Source organism: Chlorocebus sabaeus, chromosome 20, assembly GCF_047675955.1.
Source record: "Chlorocebus sabaeus isolate Y175 chromosome 20, mChlSab1.0.hap1, whole genome shotgun sequence".
NCBI classification, from domain to species: Eukaryota; Metazoa; Chordata; class Mammalia; order Primates; family Cercopithecidae; genus Chlorocebus; species Chlorocebus sabaeus.
This window is the reverse complement of record NC_132923.1, coordinates 129,022,367-129,044,683: the sequence shown is the minus strand read 5'-3', so window position 1 is coordinate 129,044,683 and position 22,317 is coordinate 129,022,367. Positions and strand designations below refer to the sequence as shown.

The 22,317-nt window shown below is 39.6% G+C and overlaps 1 protein-coding gene across 11 annotated transcripts in view; it reads left to right on the top strand.

Annotated features, from left to right (window-relative positions):
• PER3 (period circadian regulator 3) overlaps window positions 1-22,317 on the top strand; it is a 58,455-nt gene that overhangs the window by 20,468 nt on the left and 15,670 nt on the right. For 5 of the 11 annotated variants that reach the window (XM_037985084.2, XM_037985087.2, XM_037985082.2 and 2 more), the window contains 9 exons: window positions 4,385-4,490; window positions 5,382-5,510; window positions 5,925-6,075; window positions 15,551-15,686; window positions 16,346-16,470; window positions 16,687-16,875; window positions 18,560-18,790; window positions 19,200-19,897; window positions 21,931-22,150. In XM_037985084.2, coding sequence (XP_037841012.1) covers window positions 4,385-4,490; window positions 5,382-5,510; window positions 5,925-6,075; window positions 15,551-15,686; window positions 16,346-16,470; window positions 16,687-16,875; window positions 18,560-18,790; window positions 19,200-19,897; window positions 21,931-22,150 — 1,985 coding nt within the window. The remainder of the gene's footprint in view (window positions 1-4,384; window positions 4,491-5,381; window positions 5,511-5,924; window positions 6,076-15,550; window positions 15,687-16,345; window positions 16,471-16,686; window positions 16,876-18,559; window positions 18,791-19,199; window positions 19,898-21,930; window positions 22,151-22,317) is intronic. The other 6 variants (XM_007980696.3, XM_007980695.3, XM_037985085.2 and 3 more) reach the window with 5 other exon arrangements.

Sequence of the window (22,317 nt, the reverse complement as noted above, 5' to 3'; positions counted from 1 at the left end):
CGTGTCTTTTTTTTTTTTTGAGACAAGTTCTCCCTCTGTTGCCCAGGCTAGAATGCAGTGATGCAGGCACAGCTCACTGCAGCCTCAACCTCCCCTGGCTCAGGTGATCCTCCCACTTCAGCCTCCCAAGTAGCTGGGCCCACAGGTGCCTGTCAACACATTCAGCTAATTCTTGTATTTTTTGTAGAGATGGGGTTTTGCCATGTTGTCCAGGCTGGTCGCAAACTCCTGCGCTTAAGCATCCTCCTGCCTCCCAAAGTGCTGGGATTTTGAAGGTGTGAGGCACTGCGCTTGGCCTGTGTCCATTTTTTAATATTTCTTTTCCTGGCAGCACAGCTGACACCAGCTTGTTTGCTTGCTGTTGCATGTCCACGTAACAGCAGCACGTAGAATGGAATGAGACCAACCCGGCCCACTACTTCTTGTAGGCTACAGTACCCCTAGGCCCTTGAATCTTCGGTCCTTTTTTTTTTTTTTTTTAAATGAGACAAGCAGGGTCTCCCTCTCTCACCCAGGCTGGAGTACAGTGGCACGATGGCAGCTCACTGCAACTTCCGCCTCCTAGGTTCAAACGATTCTCCTGCCTCAGCCTCTCCAGTAGCTAGGATTACAGGCGCACGCCCGGCTCATTTTTTGTATTTTTAATAGAGACTGGGTTTCACAATGTTGGCCAGGCTGCTCTTGAACTCTTGACCTCAAATGATCCACCCGCCTTGGCCTCCCAAAGTGCTGGGCTTACAGGTGTGAGCCATCATGCCCAACGCGTTGGTCCATTTTTAATTGAACTCTAGGCCTTTTGACCTGGCTCTAGGTTTCCCTTTGATGTCTATTTTTTTTAAGCATGGAATTTTACTTGACTCCAGTATCATGCTGAGATCGAGAAGTTATGTTTTTTGGTATCTTGTTATACAGCATTGTCTACATGTCTACATGAACATGAAACTGAGAACCAGTAAGACGTATTTGAATCACCTGTTAATATTACAGTAAAGATGATGTGCAGAGCCATGGGGAGAAGAGGTCTCAAGGTTGCTCTTACCTCTTTCTGCTCCAGGGTTTGGCCTCTCTGCAGAGCATGTCTAGAACTTAATGGAAGAAATGGGCTCCTGGCCGCCCTAACTCATGAGCCTGATTTGTGCTAGAAAACAAATTTGATTATTAAGAAATACAGCTGCCAAGTAAAACCATTTGTATTTCTCAGAAAGGACTTTGTCCCTTCTCCCAACCTCCCCGCCCCAAGTACGGAAACCTGTTGGGAAATGAACATGAAATCCGATGGTTGCTTGGCATGAATGTAGGAAACCACAGCCAGTAAGATGCCTTCATGAGGCTTCCATCTGGGGCTCGTTGATGGTCTGTGTTCCCTGGCCCCAGTCAGAGTTAAAGATACAGCCTAGATTTCTGAAGCTCTCTTTTCAGTTCTTTGATGAAATATATGTGAAATTACCCAACATATAGTGAATATTCAGAATGTTTTCAGTATTTTTAAAAATTACACCAGTATTTACATCTTAACAACAAAGATTATGTGAGGGAAAGGATTTAAGGTCTAGTAGGTATTCATCTTGCTCATAAAATAATAATTATTCATTTTATTTATAAAGTATAAAGCTCTGTGTAAGACAGTGTACCAGGCCTTGAGAATGTGATGGTAATCAAAACGTTCTCTTTACCATCAGGAAACCCACACTGTAATGGGAGAGACAGTAAATAAAAATGGCACTGTCATATGTAACTAGAGTTTGGTAAGTGTGACAGTTGAAATGGGAAGGGGGTTGCGAGACTGTTTAGCGAGGGACCCTGCGCATCTCTCTCAGTCCTTCCCAGCAGCACTGCATGCAGGCAGGTCAGGTGTCCTCAGCTCTCATTTTACAGGTCAAATCCATACTGTGTGAACTAGAGTAACCTTCCCAGGGATCACCTGGGGAGGAGTGAAAGTGGAGACTGCAGCCAAGTTTTCTCTCTTACTCCTCCTTCACTTCACATACACAGCAACATAACACTTCATGGCATTTTTGTTGCTGTTTCGTGAAGGCTGTCTCCTTATTGCCTGCAGATTAATCAGTTTTGCATTACATAATTACTGATTTAAAATACACTTTAATGTGTCATTCTTGTAATCCCAGCACTTTGAGAGGCTGAGGCAGGAGGATCACTTGAGGCCAGGAGTTCAAGACTGGCCTGGGCAACATAGCAAGACCCCATCTCTACAAAAAATGTAAAAACAAAAATTAGCTGAGCATAGTGGTACGTGCCTGTAGTCCTCTCAGCTACTTAGAAGGCTGAGGCAAGAGGATTGCTTGAGTCCAGGTGTTCAAGGCAGTAGTGAGCCAGAATTGCACCACTGCACTTTAGGCTGGGCAATAGAGCAAGATCCTGTCTCTTAAAATATGTATATATACACAATTTAGTTTTGCAGAAATTTTCACAGCTAGGAATATGTAAATCTCATAAAGCAATCTGTTCTATTTCCATTTCACTCAAAAAATAAATTCCAAATACCTCTGAAAGGTTTTCAAGCTCACAATGTGTTTATATTAGGAACCAAGTGTACTTTTATTTCCAGATCAATCATGTATTTGTTCCTTTAACAAATATGTAGTGGGTGCCTGCTATGGACCAGACACTGTTCTAGGTACTGAAGATCCAGGAGTGAACAAAATAGGCAAAATACCTCACCCCGTGGCGCTTACCTGGCAGTGGGTTATAGGGGGAGACAGTTACATAAAACATATAGTGTGTCAGATTGTGAAATAAGGTTATATATTCAGGTACTGCTTGCCACAGACATATGGTGTACCTGACAGCATGCAGATAGATATTGATCTAGATACAGTCTAGATGATAAGGGAGAGAAAGGCGATTGGTGCAGCTGTTCCACTGTGATGAGAATGTGCAGGGTGAGTGAATAGTCCCTACACGTGGCGATATTCCTGACTGCTTTTATGACACTGTCAGCATCCTATGATTTTGTTGATAATTTCTGCCTTTGGGAAACTGTTTCAGTTTTTAGGTAACTGAGCTGCATATATCAGTTGAGAAACGGCAGGCTGGCATAATGAAAAAGGACAGCCCAGGCTTGGGGGTCAGACATAGGCAGATTCAAATCCTAACTGCTGCTTCTCCGTTATGTGAACTTGGGCCAATTCCTCAGACTACTTCATCCCCTGAATTTGCATATCGGGGATAATTCCTACTTTCCGGGGTTGTTGTGAGGACTCCATGAGCTGGTGGCAGCTGATTCAGTGTGCCTCACGAATGGGACTTGCTTTACCAAGGTACCCATAGGCAGTACAGTGTGGTGGCACACAGTGTGGGCTCTGGAGCCCAGACTCTGGTCCCTTCGTGAACACCTGCTTCCCCCTTACCTGCCAGGCCACCTGGAAAATGTAATTTAATCAGGTGAAGGAGAAAATACTTGTAAAGCACTTGAAAATAAGGGTTTTCAAAATGTTAGGTATTCTTGTGTGTTATAAAAACTAGTACAGGCCGGGTGCGGTGTTGGGAGGCCGAGGCGGATGGATCACTTGAGGTCAGGAGTTTCAGACCAGCCTGGCCAACATGGCGAAATCCTGTCTCTCCTAAAAATACAAAAATTAGCCGGGCATGGTGGCACGTGCCTGTAATCCCAGCTACTCGGGAGGCTGAGGCAGGAAGATCGCCTGAATCTGGGAGGCAAAGATTGCAGTGAGCTGAAATTACGCCACTGCACTCCAGCCTGGGTGACAGAGCAAGACTCCGTCTCAAAAAAAAAAAAAAAAAAAAAAACTAGTACAGTGCCTGTCACATAGAAGGTCCCAAGTAGACATCAGTTCCTTCCCTTCTTTGTGATCCTCTCTGTTGGCATGGGTGCCATTCACTGTATTCGGGTCATAGATGCTCTAAAATTGGAGTGTGAGACAGACTGAAGGTATTGTAATAGCGACATTTTCACCACTAGGGTGGGTTGCAGAACCGTCTTAATTAGATAACTTAAGTGTTAGGTGCATTAAACATTAAATGTTGTTTGGCAAACTTGGGGCCTTTAAAATTCTTATAGTAAGTTACTCAGTTACTGTCAAATTTTGAAACCAGTTATTTGCGAAAGATATTTTAGTAGCTAAGGAGGTTACTTGTCACTAATTTTAGATTTGTACATACATAGCACTGAAACCATTACAGAAAGATGAGTGCTTTAGAGAAACTTAAGGGGCTTGTTAATGTCTCATTTGTCTCTTATTAGTTTCTGTACCTCCATGGGTAGAATTCTAGCCTCATATTTTCTTTTAGGAGTCAAATAATTGTTTTGTAAAAGCATAGATCTATCTTGGAATAGTCTATTAAAAATCACTTTCAACTTCACATTTAAATTGTTTGACTCAGTCTCTCACTGGGAATTTTCTAGGAGCCCACTAAATGAGGATGTTTTTGCTACCAAAATTAAAAAGACGAACAATAATGACAAAGACGTAACAGAATTACAAGAACAAATTTACAAACTTCTCTTACAGGTAAGGTGAGATTTTTAAAAATGCAAAATTCCCGTATTGTGTTTCGTTTTAATGCTCAGTAAAGTCACTTTACAAAAATAAACTGTAAAGGGAGACAAATCTTTGCCCTCTGCATTCCAGAAATTTTTGTCTTTCTCTTTTCATTTTTAAATTAAATTTTATTCTTTGTTCCTTATTCTGTGTTACACAGAATATTTTTGTAAGAACCTATTGTAAGACAGCAAGCCAAGTGACTGAGAGAATTCTTACACTGCAGAGGCACCAGTGCGCTCAGCCTTTGGGTTTTGGCTTCAGGATTTTTTAAATAATTTCAGTTTTAAAGATGGGAGGAGAGGGATGGTAGGTCTCAGTTTCTCTTAACTATTGTAAGGTAAAAGTGGGGAAATGCGTGTGTTGAGAAGAAATACCAAAGGTGTTTTCTATAAGAGATTCAGTGAATAAGTGGGAAATAGAACTGATGGCATCACGTAGAGTAACTGTCCTCAGTGGTTTTCAGAATGTCTCCCATAAAATCTCTAGGGTGCATGAAATACCTGCCACGTTCTTGGAAGAAGTACACCATATATTTAGTTTGTTCTCTCCATTCTAAACTGGACACAGAGAACTAGAGTTTATTTTCAAGTTTTAAAAAATTAATTATACTATGGCTTTTTAACAATGTGTTTTCCTGGAAGTACCTACCTAGACTAGAACGTAAGACCTTGCCCTTGAGAATTACCGAAATGACAGAGGAGTGCCTTTCGTGTCAGCGTTAAAAGTACCAACCTGCACACACCTAATTGGGGATTTCAGGAATTGTCATCTTAATTTTTAGATGATTCTAGATGAGCTCTGAGGTGGCTGCATTTAGACACCCAGCAATTCTGGACTTGTTCCTCTCTGTCCTTCTAGCCAGTTCACGTGAGTGTGTCCAGCGGCTATGGGAGCCTGGGGAGCAGCGGGTCGCAGGAGCAGCTTGTCAGCATCGCCTCCTCCAGTGAGGCCAGCGGGCACTGCGTGGAGGAGACAAAGGCAGAGCAGGTGCATGGGCTTATGTCACATCCTTATACAGGCGTCGTGTTTTCTGTACTACCTCAGTTCTGCATGTGGTGACATCTTAGTATATATTCCTGACTCGAAGACCTCATCTGATAACAGACATTTTCATCCATTTTGCTTTGGGAAAAATGTCTGTAAAAAGAAGATACCACTTTTGGAAAGTGATATTTGAATGAATTGTATGCGTTCTAAAAATTAGCATATTTTGAACGATTTATTTAGAATTTGTTGGTACCAGTATCCTGTGGCATGGTGCGGGAAACTGAATTAAGGCAATTACTGTGCTTTAGTCATTATGTCTTCAGAGAAACAGAAGCTAAGTGTATTTTGTTTATGTATCTTTTAGTGGACATTTTTGTAATTTTTGAAACATATTTTATCTTTCCTTTCCCTAAGATGACCTTGCAGCAGGTCTATGCCAGTGTCAACAAAATTAAGAATCTGGGTCAGCAGCTCTACATCGAGTCAATGACCAAATCATCATTCAAGCCAGTGACGGGGACACGCACAGAACTGAATGGTGGTGGTGAGTCAGCGAATGATGGTGGTGAGTCCTCCCCAAGGATCTCCTCCTGTGGGCTGTCACTCTACATAGATGTCACGTATGTGAGTCATGAGCACAAAGTCATGACCCTGTGTTGGTGCTTTTCATATTTCTTGATTTGCCTAAATAGCAAAGTAATAGTAGTGATAATAATGGCAACAGCAAATACTATTTTGAAAGTAAATGGTATTAGAATGTATTTGTAATAGTTGCAGTTCACTTTTACTGAAGGCTTAACTTTTCTGAAAATACCAACAAATTATAGATTTTCCTCCCTGCATGGGCATCTCTTTAAACAAAAAGAGTGGATTTTAGAATGCATTTTAAATAATAAAGTATATTAAAATGAAAATCCCTTTCGTCATTTCAAACAGAAATCTTTATGACCTGAATTCAATGAAAATCTTTGGCTCTTTTCTTGACATGTATTTACTTTTCTCAAATATGAGGTGAGGAGCACTCCAAAAGAGCTGGATCAGTAGTAAAACTGGCATCATATTGAAAAGTTAACCTAGTTGCATTGTATGGCATAGGGAAGTTCAGTAATATAGAAATCAAATTAGATTGACATTTAAATTTAGCTAACTTTCCCTTCATTTTTCTTCCTGAATGTTAATATAATTTGGAAGTTGTGATGGATCTTGGTCACTAAATGTTATTAATCTCTATCATTGTCAAATGTAGACGTTTTACACAGTGGGGTGAAATTTCTAAGGTCAGTAATGATAACAGCTATACGTTTCAGGACTTGACATGATTTATACCACAAAAAGTCAAACTGCTGCTCCCATAGGTGACATCACTGGGAACCGTCTTAGTCTGTACTGCTGTAACAAAATACCTGAGACTAGATAATGGATAAAGAACAGAAACCTGTTTCTCACAGTTTTGGAGGCTGGGAGGTCCAAGATCAGGGCACTGGCAGGTTCAGTGTCTAGTGAGGGCCAGGTCTCCGCTTCTCAGAGAATATCACTTCCTTGGGTGGGAGCAAACGCTGTGTCCTCACATGGCACAAGGGACGGAAAGGCAGGAAGAGACTTAGCTAGTTCCTTCTGGCCCTTCTGAAAGGTTGCAGATCCCATTTATGTTAACATGTGCCTGTTGACACTGTCACATTGGGTTTTAAGTTCCAACATAAGAATCATGGGGGACGTACACATTCAAACCACAGTAGAGCCTATAGGACTCCCTAGGTAGAGCAAGTCCTGTTCTTTCATTTTTCTCTTTTCACCTCGATAGGAAGGTGAGCATTCCATTGGTTTCTTCTGCTGTTACATGTAAGGGCACAAGACAGGAATAACAGCTGCTTTTTTTATTCTTGTCCCTCAAAACCCCCACATTCCCCCTCTGCAGAAAAATTTATCTTAAATACAATTTTTACTATATCGATTATTATTCCATGTCCTAGCAGAGCTATTTCTTTTAGGAAGTTTTAAAGCTAAAATGTCTAAATGTTTTTCTCACTGTCTGGTCCTGCCAGTCCTACTCACAGCTGCCTGGGCCTAGGATCTCACGGTAGTATCAGAATTTCACATACTGACTTCTGTCCTCATCTCAGAATAGCTTCCCTTCTCACCTCACTTCCCTTCTCACTTCCTGCAGTATTCGGTTTCTTATCATCTACCGTGGATCTTGTAATACCATTGCTACTATTTTTTTTTTTTTTTGAAGGCTGTATCTTTAAGTAGACGGCAATATTCCATCACTGATTTTTTATAAAATTGAAGCTGCAGGTAACTCCATGTGCTTATGCAGCTACTTTAGAAACTGAAATGTTCTCACTCCTTAGATTCTTATATTTGGCTCTAATAGCACACACAGGATGTGACTTTGGAGAAGAAGGAAGATCTCTTGCCATTCGGTACAGCTTTGGAGAACCAATGTTTCTGGGAGATCTTGATTTTATTAACATTTGGAGACCAACAAGTTTAAAGAGCTAAGAAACCTTAATACTCTTTACTTTAGACACATGAGGATACAACTTAAAAATGTTATAATTTAAATGTTAGAAATTGACTAGAGATATATACCAATGAAAAGAAAAATGCTTAGTTAAGCATGAGCATTGTTTACATGCTTTATGGGAACTTCAGGTTTAAAATTTATATGTTTACCTTTCTTACAATATAAGAGCAAATAATGCTTTAAGGTAGAATAAGAAGGGAGATTTTAAAAGTTAATATGGGAGGGCAAGGAACAACAGGGATATGTAAAGCCGCTTCAGCTACATGTACAGAGGCCAGCTTCAAGAGATATCATTGAGGAAATCCAGGAAAAGTGAGTGTCCATGTCTAGGGTGATGGAATGCCTGAGTGGGAGAAGATGACTCGTCAGTTGAACAGATTCAGAGTGAGGTTAATTCCAGTTTCTACTCAGGGATGTAGACAGCCAGAAACAGCATCACCCCAAATTTACAACAGAAAAATCTGGATGAAAGGCAAGTTCAAGACCTTTCTTGACAACTCAGAGTGCTGAGTTACAGAGCAGCCGGCAGGCCTAAAATTTAAGGAGAGAAACATATTTGCAGAGAGAAGAAAGATGCAGCACTGGATTCCAGTGCACCGACAGCCTGAGTCAAGTAACTTGCAGAAGACAGACCCTCTCCAAGGCACAACGACAAGGAAAGACCAAAAGCTGAAAGTGGAACAGATATTGAGAAAAAACAAAAAAATTACCCACCAAACCAGCCACCAGCTGAGGCAAAAGGTATAACTAGAGGAATTTGAAAACTGTTGTACATGCTGTAAATCCATTATAATACTTAAACCTGGCCTAAAAATTAGATTAATTCGAACAGAGGTCTAAAAGAAGGAAAGGCATGCCCAGTCTCTATATCCTACACAAGTTACACAGTTCTCAACAAGAAATTATGTAGCATATGGATGGGCAAGAAGGTAAAAGAAAAAAAAAAAAACCCTCCCAAGAAACAAAACCATCATCAGAACAAGACTCAGATAGGACACAGAAGTTGGAACTATCTGACAGGGAACGTAAAATAATTATGAATGATGCATTAAAGGCTAGTGGACAAAGTGGGCACCATGCAGGGGCAGGTGGGTAATCACAGCATAGAGATGGGCATGAAAGAAACCCTCAAATGGAAATGTAACATCTGTAACATCAATGCCAGAGATGAGGAACACATTCAATAGCATTCATCACAGCCTGGAAAAGAATCATTATTCAAGCTGAAACGGAGAAAGAAGAATGAAGCAAACAGAATAGAGCATTCTAAGAATTTGGAGACAGCCTCAAACTATCCAACATAGGTGTAATTGGAATCTCAGAAGAAATATTTGAAGAAAAAGCGGTCAAGAATTTTCTGCAGAGCCAAAGACCATCAAGTAAGTTAAATACAGAACAAAAACAAAACAAAACATTTGGGCATATCATATTCAAACCGATGGAAAAAAGAAAATCTTGAAAGCAGTCAGAAAAAAAGATTATGTACAGAGAGACAAAGATAAGAATTATAACAGACATTTCTTCAGAAACCATGCACACTAAAAAGACAATAGAGTAACATCTTCAACCAGAAAAACTGTCAGCACAGAATTCTGTACCTAGTGAAAACGATCCTCAAGAAAATAAAGGTGATATAAAGAATTTTCTCAAACAAATATTATGGGAATTTATTTTCAGCACACTTATTCCATAAGAAGTGCTAAAGGAATTTTTTTTTTCAAGACAAAACAGGATGATGTATTTAAATGAAATTAGAAGAAAATATTACCAAATACAGACTTGTTTACCAAAAATATATAGTTTTCAAGCTGTCTAAATACAGACATTGTCTATCAAGTCTCTACTTATAATCTCTTGATGAATTCTAATACTGCTAATGCTTTACAATTGACCATGTAATTTTGCAAACATGAACATAAATTTTCCCTTGTCAATGATTATATTGTGTTTATAACATAAATAGAGAAATACACTGTGTTTATAACATAAATAGAGAAATGTCTCTGTGGATAGTGCTTTGAGAAAATCTAGGCACTCTGGCCGGGCGCGGTGGCTCAAGCCTGTAATCCCAGCACTTTGGGAGGCCGAGATGGGCGGATCACAAGGTCAGGAGATCGAGACCATCCTGGCTAACACAGTGAAACCCCGTCTCTACTAAAAATACAAAAAATTAGCCGGGCGAGGTGGCGGGCGCCTGTAGTCCCAGCTACTCGGGAGGCTGAGGCAAGAGAATGGCGTAAACCTGGGAGGCGGAGCTTGCAGTGAGCTGACATTCGGCCACTGCACTCCAGCCCGGGTGACAGAGCAAGACTCCGTCTCAAAAAAAAAAAAAAAAAAAGAAAATCTAGGCACTCTGTAGATAGGTACAAATCATTTTTAAAGGGATACACACAGACACACCAGATGGAATTTTGCCCCTTACTCAGGATAGTTACCAAATAAATAGAACAATGCCAATCATATAATGATTGAAAAACATTTGTTGTCATATGTGAATGTTGAGAAATATTTTTGATGAAGGAAGTTCTTAAGACAGAAGGAGTATGATACCAGACCAAAAACTTGTATCTACACAAAGAAGTGAAAAGCACTGGAAATGGAATAAATAAAGATTAAAAAAATTCTATTTTTAAATTTTTAAAACTACTCATAAAGGTAATGGACTAAAGCAAAACCAGCAAACTGGATTTATAGCGTATATATAAGTAATCTTTGTGACAACAATACTACAGAGGTTGGGTGGAAGGTATTGGGAATATACTGTTATTAGGTCCCTATACTGTATTTGAAACAGTATTTTTTTATTTGGAGGTAGACACTAAGTACTTAAGAATATATATTGGAAACTTCAGGAAAACAATTTGAAAATTTTTTTAAGTATAAATAATAGGTTAATAGAGGAGGTAAAATGGAATTTAAGACACTTAACCCAAAATGGTGGCCCAAAACCAAATGGAACTGAAGCTGGGAGTGGTGCCATCTGCCAGCTACTAAGAAGACTGAGGTGAGAGGATCACTCGAGCCCAGGAGTTCGAGTCCAGCCTGGGCAACGTAGCCATACCTCATCTCTAAAAATACACTTAAAAATAAATAGCAAATGGAACAAATAGAAAACAACTAGTGGCTGGTATATTTTAATCCAGCAATATCAACAATCACTAATGTATTGAATATGAATATGAATCATATTTAATTCAATTCATATTCAATATGAATAATAGCACACTAATTTACAAGAAAGAAATTGTCAAATTGGATGAAAAGATCCAGCTACATACTATCTACAAGAACCCATTGTGAAAATAAACAGGTTAAGAGCAAAAGAGTAGAAAAGATATATCATGCTAACACAAATCAAAAGAAAGTGGGAAGCTGTATTATTATTATTACACAAAGTAGACTTCAGAATAAGGAATGTTAGCAGAGTTAGAAGGAGAGACTGTATAACAGATAAAGGAGTTGATTCCTTAAGAATATAGAAAAGTCTTACATGTTTATGCATCTAATATCAGAGCTTCAAAATACATGAAGTAAAAGCTGTAAAACTATAAGGAGAAATAGACAAATTCACAATGATAATTGGAGACTTCAGCACATTTCTGTCTGTAATTGATAAAAGAAGTAGACAGAAAATTAGTAATGCTATAGAAGACCTGAACAACACTATCAGCAAGGTCTGCCTAATTGACATTTATGGAACACTTGACCCAACAACACAACACATATTTTTCATGCAACATTCATCAGAACAGATCAGATTATGGCCATATTACAAACCTTAAAACATTTTTAAAGAAAAGAAATCATATACTGTTTATTCGCTAACCATAATAGATCAAACTTAGAAATCAGTAACAGAAGTATTTAGAAAATCCCTAAATGTTCGGAAATTAAGTAACTTCATACTTATAAATAATCCACAGGTCAGAGAGGAAGTTTCAAGGGAAATAAAAACATTTTGGGCCCGGTGTGGTGGCTCACGCCTGTAATTTCAGCACTTGGGGAGGCCGAGGTGGGCGGATCACAAGGTCAGGAGATTGAGGCCATCCTGGCTAACACAGTGAAACCCCAACTCTACTAAAAATACAAAAAAAAATTATTCGTATTCAACATGAATATGAATAATTAGCCAGGCATGGTGATGGGTGCCTGTAGTTCCAGCTACTCAGGAGGCTGAGGCAGGAGAATGGTGTGAACCTGGGAGGCGGAGCTTGTAGTGAGCCAAGATTCCGCCACTGCACTCCAGCCTGGGCGACAGAGCGAGACTCCATCTCAAAAAAATTTGAACTGAACAAAATGAAAAGACAACAAAAAATATATGGGATATACCTAAAACATTGCTTAAAGGGAAATTTACAGCATTGAGTGTATATATGGAAAAAAGAAGAATGGTCTCGACTCAGTAATCTAAGCTTCCTCCTTAAAAATAAGAGAAAGAAGAACAAATTGTATCTCAAGCAATAAGAAGGAAATAATAAAGACCAGATATCAATGGAATTGAAAAGAGAAACTAAGTTAAATCAAAGGGTAATAAAATTAGTAAGTCTTTAGCCATACTGAACAAAAGAAAGAAGAAAAGACGGACAGGTTGGGCTTTATCAAAATGTGAAACTTCCCCTTTTTGAAAGACACTGGTAACTGTGGCCATACCACCTTGAACGCATCCAATCACACCTGAAAGACACTGATAAGAATGAAAAGACAAAATATTTGCAAATTTTATATACATTAATGAAGTTATATCCAGTGTACATAAAGAACGCTCAAAACTCAAGAAGACAACCCAATTAGAAACAACATTTTTCCAAAGGAGATATATAAACAGCAAATAACATCTGAAAAGATGCTGAACCTAAGTCATTAGACAAAAAAATTTAAACCATGTGAGAGTGGCTAAATTTTTTTTAAAAACTGACAGTACCAAGTGTTGGCAAGGATGCACAGTGACCGGAACACTCACCCGTTGCTGGAGGTAATGCCAAATTGTACAGCCACTTTGGGAAACTTTGACATTTCCCATAAAGTTAGACATACTCTTACCATGTAACTTAGTAATTCTATTCTTAGTGATTTACCCAACTGACATAGAAACTTAAATTCACATGAAAACCTGTATGTGAATATTTATTACACTGTTACTTGCCAAACACAGAAACAACCCAAATGTCATTCCACAGAATGGATAAGCTATGTATATCCACACAGTGAAATGCTACTCACCGGTGAAGAGAAATGAACTTGATTCACAGACCATTGTAGATATAAATCTTAAATACATTTTGTTAAGTGAAAGAAGGCAGAACCAAAAGGTTACATATTGTACAACTCCATTCCAGAAAAGCGTTCTTTCTGGAATGCTCTAGCTCTGGAAAACAGATCGGTATTCACTATGATTGGGTAGAGGAGACAATGTAAGGACATTTTTAAGTCATGGAAATGTTCTTTTGGTTACTGTGGTGATGGATACACAACTTTCTGTGCATTCGCCAAAACCCACAGATTTGTGCACTCCATCTCACCCCAAAATGCAAAGAGAACCCCAGGAGATGCAGGCTTTGACAAGTGAATCTGACTGCATTACAGATGACAGGACTAAACACACGGAAGGGGTGGGGAAGAATAGAGCTCAGTAGCTTTGGAAAACAGCGCTGCAACTGGATCTCCTAAGGCAAAATACAAAATTATGAATGTGCACAAGCACTGTACTCAAGTTGGTGTATTCGTTTTCCACCAGAGTACGGGGTAGCAATTCTAAAGCGACTTTATACTAGGGTTGAACAAATTGTGGAAGCCGCTATCGATAACGATAACCAGACTCCTCACTATCAGAGGAAAGCCACACCCAGCCGAAGGGAAGGAACTCCATGATGCTGGATTGGCACGAATGGTTTCAGTGTGGACTCATGCCCCTTTCGTTTAATATACAGAGGGATGGATAGACACGGGTTAGTATACTATGCCAAATAAAAAGAATAAAACAGATGGTTCAGACAAAGATTATCAAGGAATGAAACTACAGGTGAAAGGTTAATGGGGAACTTAAACTTTGAGAAGTTTTAAAGAAACAGAATACTTGGGTGATCGCCAAGTATTCCTCCAAAGCATATTATTTGTTTATTACATTGTAAAATAGTAACTTTACACAGGACAAACCCGAGAGACACCATGTTAACCAATGAGCAAGGTAACAAAACAAATTGACATCATGTACCCTGGGATGATGCACAAGGAAGGACACTGTACCTCAGTGGCATTCTTTCCCCAAATGCATAACCTCGATCTAATCATGAGAAGACATCAGAGAAACTCAAATCGAAGGCCATCCCACTAAAGTTCTGACCCTGAACGGAAAAACATCATTGAGTGGTAAACTGATAAAATCCAAAGAAGATCTGTTTTCCAGTTAGTAGAATGGTACCACTTGTTCATTTCCTAGTTTGGGTCATTTTATTATGGTTGTAGACCATGGTAACATTAGTGGAAGCAGGGTGACAGGCATATAGGAACTCTATTGTACTGTTTTTGCAACTCTTCAAGTCTAAAATGATTTCAAAATTAAAAGTTAAAAATCATTAATGAGTGAAAGGTAATACAGTCATTTTTCCATAATACCTTCTGAAAATAGAGAAGCCTCTTCCAAGCCAGCTAAAAATGACCAGCGTCTAACACTTCTACAAAACTTCTCAGTAGTACATGACGTAATTAGTTACTCCTTCCTTGAAAAGTTTTCATTCTTGGTTGCTGTGAGGCCGAACTTTGTGGGATTTTCTGTTATCTTTCCAGCTGCCCTTTTTCAGTCTCCTTTATTGGCTCATTGTCCTTTACAGGAAGTTTTTAGTGCTTAAGCCTGAAGGTTTTTTCTTCTTTCTGTACCTACATCTACAATGGCGGCCACTTGCCACATTTGGCAATTTAAATTCAAATTCAATACAGTTAAATGTAATACAATTAACATTTAGTTTCTCAGTTGCTCTAGCCATATTCCAAGTGCTTAATAGGTATGTTAATGGCTACCATACTAGTCAGCACAAATAATCCATCAGTCATCACAGAAAGTTCTGTTGGACACAGGCTCCACGTGGGAGATGCTGTGTACTTCACACAGCATCACGTAAGATGCACAGGTCTTCCCACATTCCACCCTTAGTGATTGCCAGGGTTGACCAGTTGTACAGGCAGTGTCAGTTCAACATTGGAAAGTTCCCCATCAACCTTAAACCTATGGTTTCATTCCTTGATAATCTTTGCTGGAAATTTTGGTTTCATTCCTTATTTTTCTAAATACAGTTGTAGCCATTCTATATGTAATGTGCTCTGCACCTTATTTTATACACATTGTGTGTTGTGGATATCTTTCTATTAGTGCATTTTAGATCTGCACTCATTCTTAATAGCTGCATAATATTCTATTGTATACATGATAAAGTGCCATGGTTTAATTTTAGTAAGAAAGTATATGTTCTTAATTACATGCTGGGTACCTTTAATTGCACATCCCTTTATTCTGTTTCAGGTGAATATAAAACCTTTACTTCCGTCCACCAAACACTGAAAAATAATAGTGTGTACACTGAGCCTTATGAGGATTTGAGGAACGATGAGCACAGCCCATCCTATCAACAGATCAACTGTATCGACAGTGTCATCAGGTATGAGACCGCAAGTTTGGATACCATGTAAGTCTGTTCCAAAAGCATACACTGTCACTGTAGAGACTTCATAGAATTTTTAATAGTTGCTCTGACTTAGTGTTTCACTATTAAGTCAGTAGATATTGATGGGGTGTGCCTCACACATACACTGAACATTACAGAAGGCACAAAAAGCTAGAAGATACATTCCTTCTTTGAAGGAACTGTGGTATAGTTCAGAAGACAAGACCTATTTTTGTCAAAATTAAATGGTGTAAGGCAAGCTTGTCCAGCCCATGGCCCACAGGCTGCATGTGGCCCAAGACGGTTTTGAATGCAGCCCAACACAAGTTCGTAAACTTTCTTAAAGCATTATGAGATTTTTTTGTGATTTTTTTGTAGCTCATCAGTTATGATTAGTATTAGTGTATTTTATGTGTGGCCCAGGGAAGCCAAAAGATTGGACACCCGTGACATAAGATTTGAAGGTTAATTCAAGACCACAGTAAAAGAAATGTTACAATCCAGTGATTGAGGCTGGGATGGTCAGGGAAGACTTTATCAAAGAAGAAAGTACGAAGTATCCCAAACAGAAGTGGCATGAGAAAAGCAAAGAGGTGGGAAATGGCAGAGTTAGGGAACAGCTAAGAATATGTGGCCTAATTATGTTTTTACAGATACCTGAAGAGCTACAACATTCCAGCTTTGAAAAGAAAGTGTATCTCCTGTACAAATACAACTTCTTCCTCCTCAGAAGAAGACAAACAGAACCACAAGGCAAATGATGTCCAAGCCTTACAAGGTAACAAGAATGCCCCTCGGAGTTAAATTCAAAGAACTGTAAATACATCCTTCATATTTCTCTTTAATGTCTTATATTTATTTTGTTGTAAGCATAAAATTCTGGTTTCTTAGTACCTCTTTATGGCCAGTAAGGTTTAATTTCTCAGTTACAAACTTCTGTAAACTGAGTCTTTCATATAAATTTCTTCTTGAGAATTTTTCTTTTCACTGTCAGTTTCTCTTACACCACCAGCTGGTTTGCAAATCCCAACCATACCTAAACCAGAAATGCCAACAAATGGACGGTCCATAGACGCAGGAGGAGGAGCTCCACAGATTCTGTCCACGGCGGTGCTGAGCTTGGGGTCGGGCATAAGCCAGTGTGGTTACAGCAACACCATTGTCCACGTCCCACCAGAGACAGGTACCACACTCGCCTCTTACTTTGAAAATATACTAAATATTAACTACATTGTGATGAGAAAACAAAAGTCATGAATACCATTTGCTCAGTTATAACTTCTAAACTACACATATTTTTTCCTTTAGTTCAGTTAAAGTATTTCTGGAAACATCATCGCGTTTGTGTTGGTTACATATTTTGGACAGTATTTCTCAGTTACGTTATTTGTCAGTGAAATCAGTTGACACATAAAAAGCACTTAATACAGTACCTAGTAGGTAGGTATTAGTAAGCCCTCAATTAGTGTTAGCCATTGTTAATGCAATTATAGATGGGACTGTGTGAGGCTACTTCCTTGCTGACTTTTAAAGAATGTGTTCCTTTCACCTGCATTTCACCATCCTGTAAGTTGTGATGAGCTCAGTCACACATGTGTTCAGATTTTTGTATTGGTGTGATAGCAATGAATAGAGTTCTTTAAAACTCTTCCATTTCACACCATAATTACTTGTTAATTATTCTACTCTCTTCTTTCTATTCCTCCTTATTGCCACCTGTCTTTTTGACATTTTCATCACTAATAACAATTTGGGTAGATGAAGGAATGGTGACAAATATGTTAAATTGGGTTTTCACATGATCTGTGCTTTATCTTTGCTAGTCTTCAGTGGCCTATCAGCTAATATGTGTCGAGCCATTTCTTTGTGCCACTCTCTGCTCTTAGTTCTTCATTGGTATGATCTCATTAAATATCTTTCCAACAACCTGTGAGATGGAGAGCATTGGGTAAAGATGGGGTTACGGAGGAAGATAATCTATATTCATGCTTGTTCATACATAATAAATTGGAAGGGCCAGGTGCAGTGGCTCATGCTTGTAATCCCAAGGGAGGCCGAGGCAGGGGGATCACCTGAAGTCAAGAGTTCGAGACTAGCCTGGCCAACATGGTGAAACCCCGTCTCTACTAAAAATATAAAATTAGCCAGATGTGGCGGCACATGCCTGTAATCCCAGCTACTTGGGAGGCTGAAGCAGAAGAATCACTTGAACTCAAGAAGCAGAGGTTGCAGTGAGCCGAGATTGCACCATTGCACTCTAGCCTGGGCAACAAGAGCAAAACTCCATCTCAAATAAAATAAAATAAGATAAAATAAAAACAAAACTTATCCGCGCGTGGTGTGGCGCACACCTGTAGTTCCAGCTACTTGGGAGGCTAAGGCAGAATCACTTGAACCTGGGAAGCAGAGGCTGCAGTGAGGCAAGATGGCGCCACTGCACTCCAGCGGAATGGTCTTCTGCAGGGGAAACAAATGAGAACTAGACAGAGCATGGACAGGGGTGGGGAGAATGTACTATTACATGTCTTTATTAATACTTGCTGATTTTTGAATCACAGGATTGCCTATTTAAAAGATAAATTCAAAGATAAAAAGAAATTTTGAAGAATTCAGGGAGAAAAATGTTTACAATAAAAGCAAGATTTAAATAAATGTGTACATATTGATTATTACAACTGTAAGATGTGCATTTGTGCAAAGAATACAAAGACAGAAAATCAAGAATTTTTATGCTAGACTAATGATTTTTTGTATTCCAGCAATTATAATGTTTGTAAAAATGTATTGAAAGGCAGTTAACAAAGTAAAATAAATCAATACAAATAATTGATAGGAATTAAAATTAAGTATGTCTTCTTCCACCTCAGCCAGGGATGCTACCCTCGTCTGTGAGCCCTGGACTCTGAACATGCAGCCAGCCCCTTTGACCTCAGAAGAATTTAAACATGTGGGGCTCACAGCAGCTGTTCTGTCAGCGCACACCCAGAAGGAAGAGCAGAATTATGTTGATAAATTCCGAGAAAAGATCCTGTCATCCCCCTACAGCTCCTATCTTCAGCAAGAAAGCAGAAGCAAAGCTAAATATTCATATTTTCAAGGTACATAAGTTTTTAAAAATAAATGCCATTAATCTATGTAGATGTTACAAACTGTATCTTGACTAGGAGATAAGGAGTAAACAATAGGAGTTTCACTTGTAAGAAGCTGATGGAAAGATGCTAAAACAATCTATTTACATCAACAATTTATGTAGATTCTTTCTTAGATCCTAGATCTGGGAAACTTTTTTTGCGAGAAACTGATTGAGAGATGCTGAAATAAGTTTATTTGATAGCAACTGTTTTTATCCGGAATTTTGTTCATGTTTTTAGAGCCACTTTTTGCCATTCTGGTAGTATTGGCAAATGCACATTCATTGTCAGCTACTTATAACTACCAGTAAGTGGCATCTTTCTCTTCTTTTTGGGTTTAATTTTCCATAATTTGCCTCTATCTTTATCCTTCCAGGAGATTATACTTCCAAGCAGACGCAGTTGGCCGGCTGCAGGAAAGGGAAGCACAAACGGAAGAAGCTGCCGGAGCCGCCAGACAGCAGCAGCTCGAACGCCGGCTCTGGTCCCCACAGGGGAGCGCGTCAGAACGCACAGCCCTGCTGCCCCTCCACGGCCTCCTCTCCGCACACCTCGGGCCGGACCTTCCCACCTGCCGCCATGGTGCCCAGCCAGGCCCCTTATCTCGTCCCAGCTTTTCCCCTCCCAGCCGCGACCTGTCCCGGAAGAGAATACGCAGCCCCCGGAACTGTACCGGAAGGCCTGCATGGGCCGCCATTGTCCAAGGACCTGCAACCTTACCCAGCTTTTCCTTCTCCTTACTTGGATACTTTTATGACCGTTTTCCTGCCTGACCCCCCTGTCTGCCCTCTGTTGTCGCCATCGTTCTTTCTGTGTCCATTCCTGGGGGCGACAGCCTCTTCTGGGATATCACCCTCGATGTCGTCAGGAATGACTCCAACCCTGGACCCACCCGCTTCAGTAACCAACCAAAGGAGAGAGGAGGAAAAGTGGGAGGCGCAAAGCGAGGGGCACCCATTCATTACTTCGAGGAGCAGCTCGCCCTTGCAGTTAAACTTACTTCAGGAAGAGATGCCCAGACGCTCTGAATCTCCAGATCAGATGAGAAGGAACACATGCCCACAAGCTGAGTATGTAAGTGATGCTCATTTTCAGTGCTCAAGTGAGAAAGTGAATATCTTACTAAAGTTAAGGTGGTCGCGTTGGGACTCAGCGCAGACATCCTCAGTAGGTAATCCGCATGGCTGCTGTGAGCGAGCCTGTCAGCCTAACTCTGTAAACACGAAACACATCTGTCTGGCTCTGTTTGGAAAGTAGACACGAAAGAATCATCTATATTCTAGTTTCTTAGATACTTTGTGAGGTTTTTTCCAAAGTGCTTTTAAGTTTTCATGTGAACTGGATTCTCTCCACTCTTTAAAATGCGATCCAGGTATTACACTTAAGTGTTCATTGCCTATAATATGTATTTGTTTACTTACAACCGGGGTTATGGTCTGGTGAGATAGGAATAAGCCATGTTGACAATTTAACGATTGTACTTCTTCATGCACAGTCGCAGGACAACAGGTGTGTATGAAGGGTTAGGAGCTACTTTATTATCAGTAGAGTAGGCAGTTTATAGTTTCACACTTAAACATGTTATTTTTTCAAAATCAAAAGCTTTTTTGGTCTACTTCCTATAATTTTTCCTCCCTCTACCTAAAAAGCCATTCTCAGGTTTATTTAGCAATTTAAACTTTGGAATCTGATGTTGCTATATTTAGGTATAGAATCCAAGGCAAGTGTGAATATTTACACAGATTCTTTGACCTTCCCTTCAAGATATAATACCCCTCTTTACCACATACTCAAAATCTAGTGATACAAATCAAGAAAATATGCTCACTTTTGAAAACCTGTTATTACTGTGCTTGCTAAAAATCTAAGACAAGGCAGTATATTATAGTGAGTAAAGCCTGGGCTATGGATTAAGACATGGATTCAAATCCCAGCTTGGTGACTAGTTAGGTAGATTCACTTAGACAAGTTATTTAACCTTTCTTTGCCTCTGTTTCCTTATTAGGAAAATGGAAAGATGAATTCCTCATAACTTACTCTGAGGGCTAAATGATGTATTTATATAGTACCTATCCCTGTGCAGAGGGTGCTCCCAGAGATCTGGAACTTTGTTTTGTTCATTATTGTATTCCTCGTGTTTGACACAGTGCCTAGAACGTATAAAATGTTCAATACGTATTTGCTGAGTGACAAAAAAACTACTTGCAGTGCCTGGCATGTAGCAGATACTGAGAAAGTAGTAGTGCCTTAATATTACTTACAACGGAACTTACTTCTTAGGGATAGGCTGGAAAGTTTTTACTTCTTAGTTATATATGTAAATTTTATTCTATTTAACATATGAAGTTGAAGATATTCCAGTTACAGTAGTCTCCCTTACCCAGGGGATATGTTTCAAACCCCTGATGGATGCTGGAAACTGAATAGTTCTGAACCGTATATACTGTATGTTTTTTCCTGTACATACTGTACATACGTATGGTAAAGTTTAATTTATCAATTAAGAACAGTAAGAGATTAACAGCAGTAACTAATAACATAGAACAGTTATAAAATCGACTCATCACAGTTTCACGGATAGAAGATTCGTTCTTGCCTAAAATTGTAGCACTCTCAGCACATGAGTTTTTCCTTTCCTTCTTGAGAACTTTCACCTTTTCACTTAAATGAAACACTTTATGTCTTCTCTTTGGCATGTCCCGATTGCTGGCATCACTCCTCTTGCACTTTGGGGCCATTATTATGTAAAATACGTGTTACTTGAACACAAGCGCTACGATACTACCACAGTAGATCTGACAGCCAAGACGGCTACTGAGCGACTAACAAGTGGGTAGCACATACAGTGTGGAGGCACGAAATAAAGGGATGATTCCTATCACAGGCTGGAAACAATGAGACAGCTCAAAATGTTATGACACTACCAGAATGGCTCACAATTTTAAACTTATGAACTGTTTATTTCTGGAATTTTCCATTTACTATTTTTGGACCTCGGTTGACCACAGGTAACAAACTACAGAAAGCAAAACCATGAATAAAGGAGGACTCTACTGTATTTTGTGATAAGAAGATTAAAGTGTCTTTTCATTGCCCTTACTTTCTAGCAGTGTGTTGCAGGCAACAGTGGCAGTGAGAGCAGTCCTGCCACTACCGGTGCACTGTCCACGGGGTCACCTCCCAGGGAGAATCCATCCCATCCTACTGCCAGCACACTGTCCATGGGATCACCTCCCAGCGGGACTCCATCCCATCCTACTGCCAGTGTTCTGTCCACGGGGTCACCTCCCAGCGAATCTCCATCCGGAACTGGTTCTGCAGCATCAGGTAGTGGATCAGGACAACCAATGTTTCAAACTCCATTGCCAGGCATTCACTATGTGATAAGTTTTCACTGTGTTCCCCAGGCACTGATGTGGCAGTACAGGGTTTTTTTCTTTTTCCTTTTTTCTTGTCAGGTATATTGGGGTATATTTATGCACAATAAAATTCAC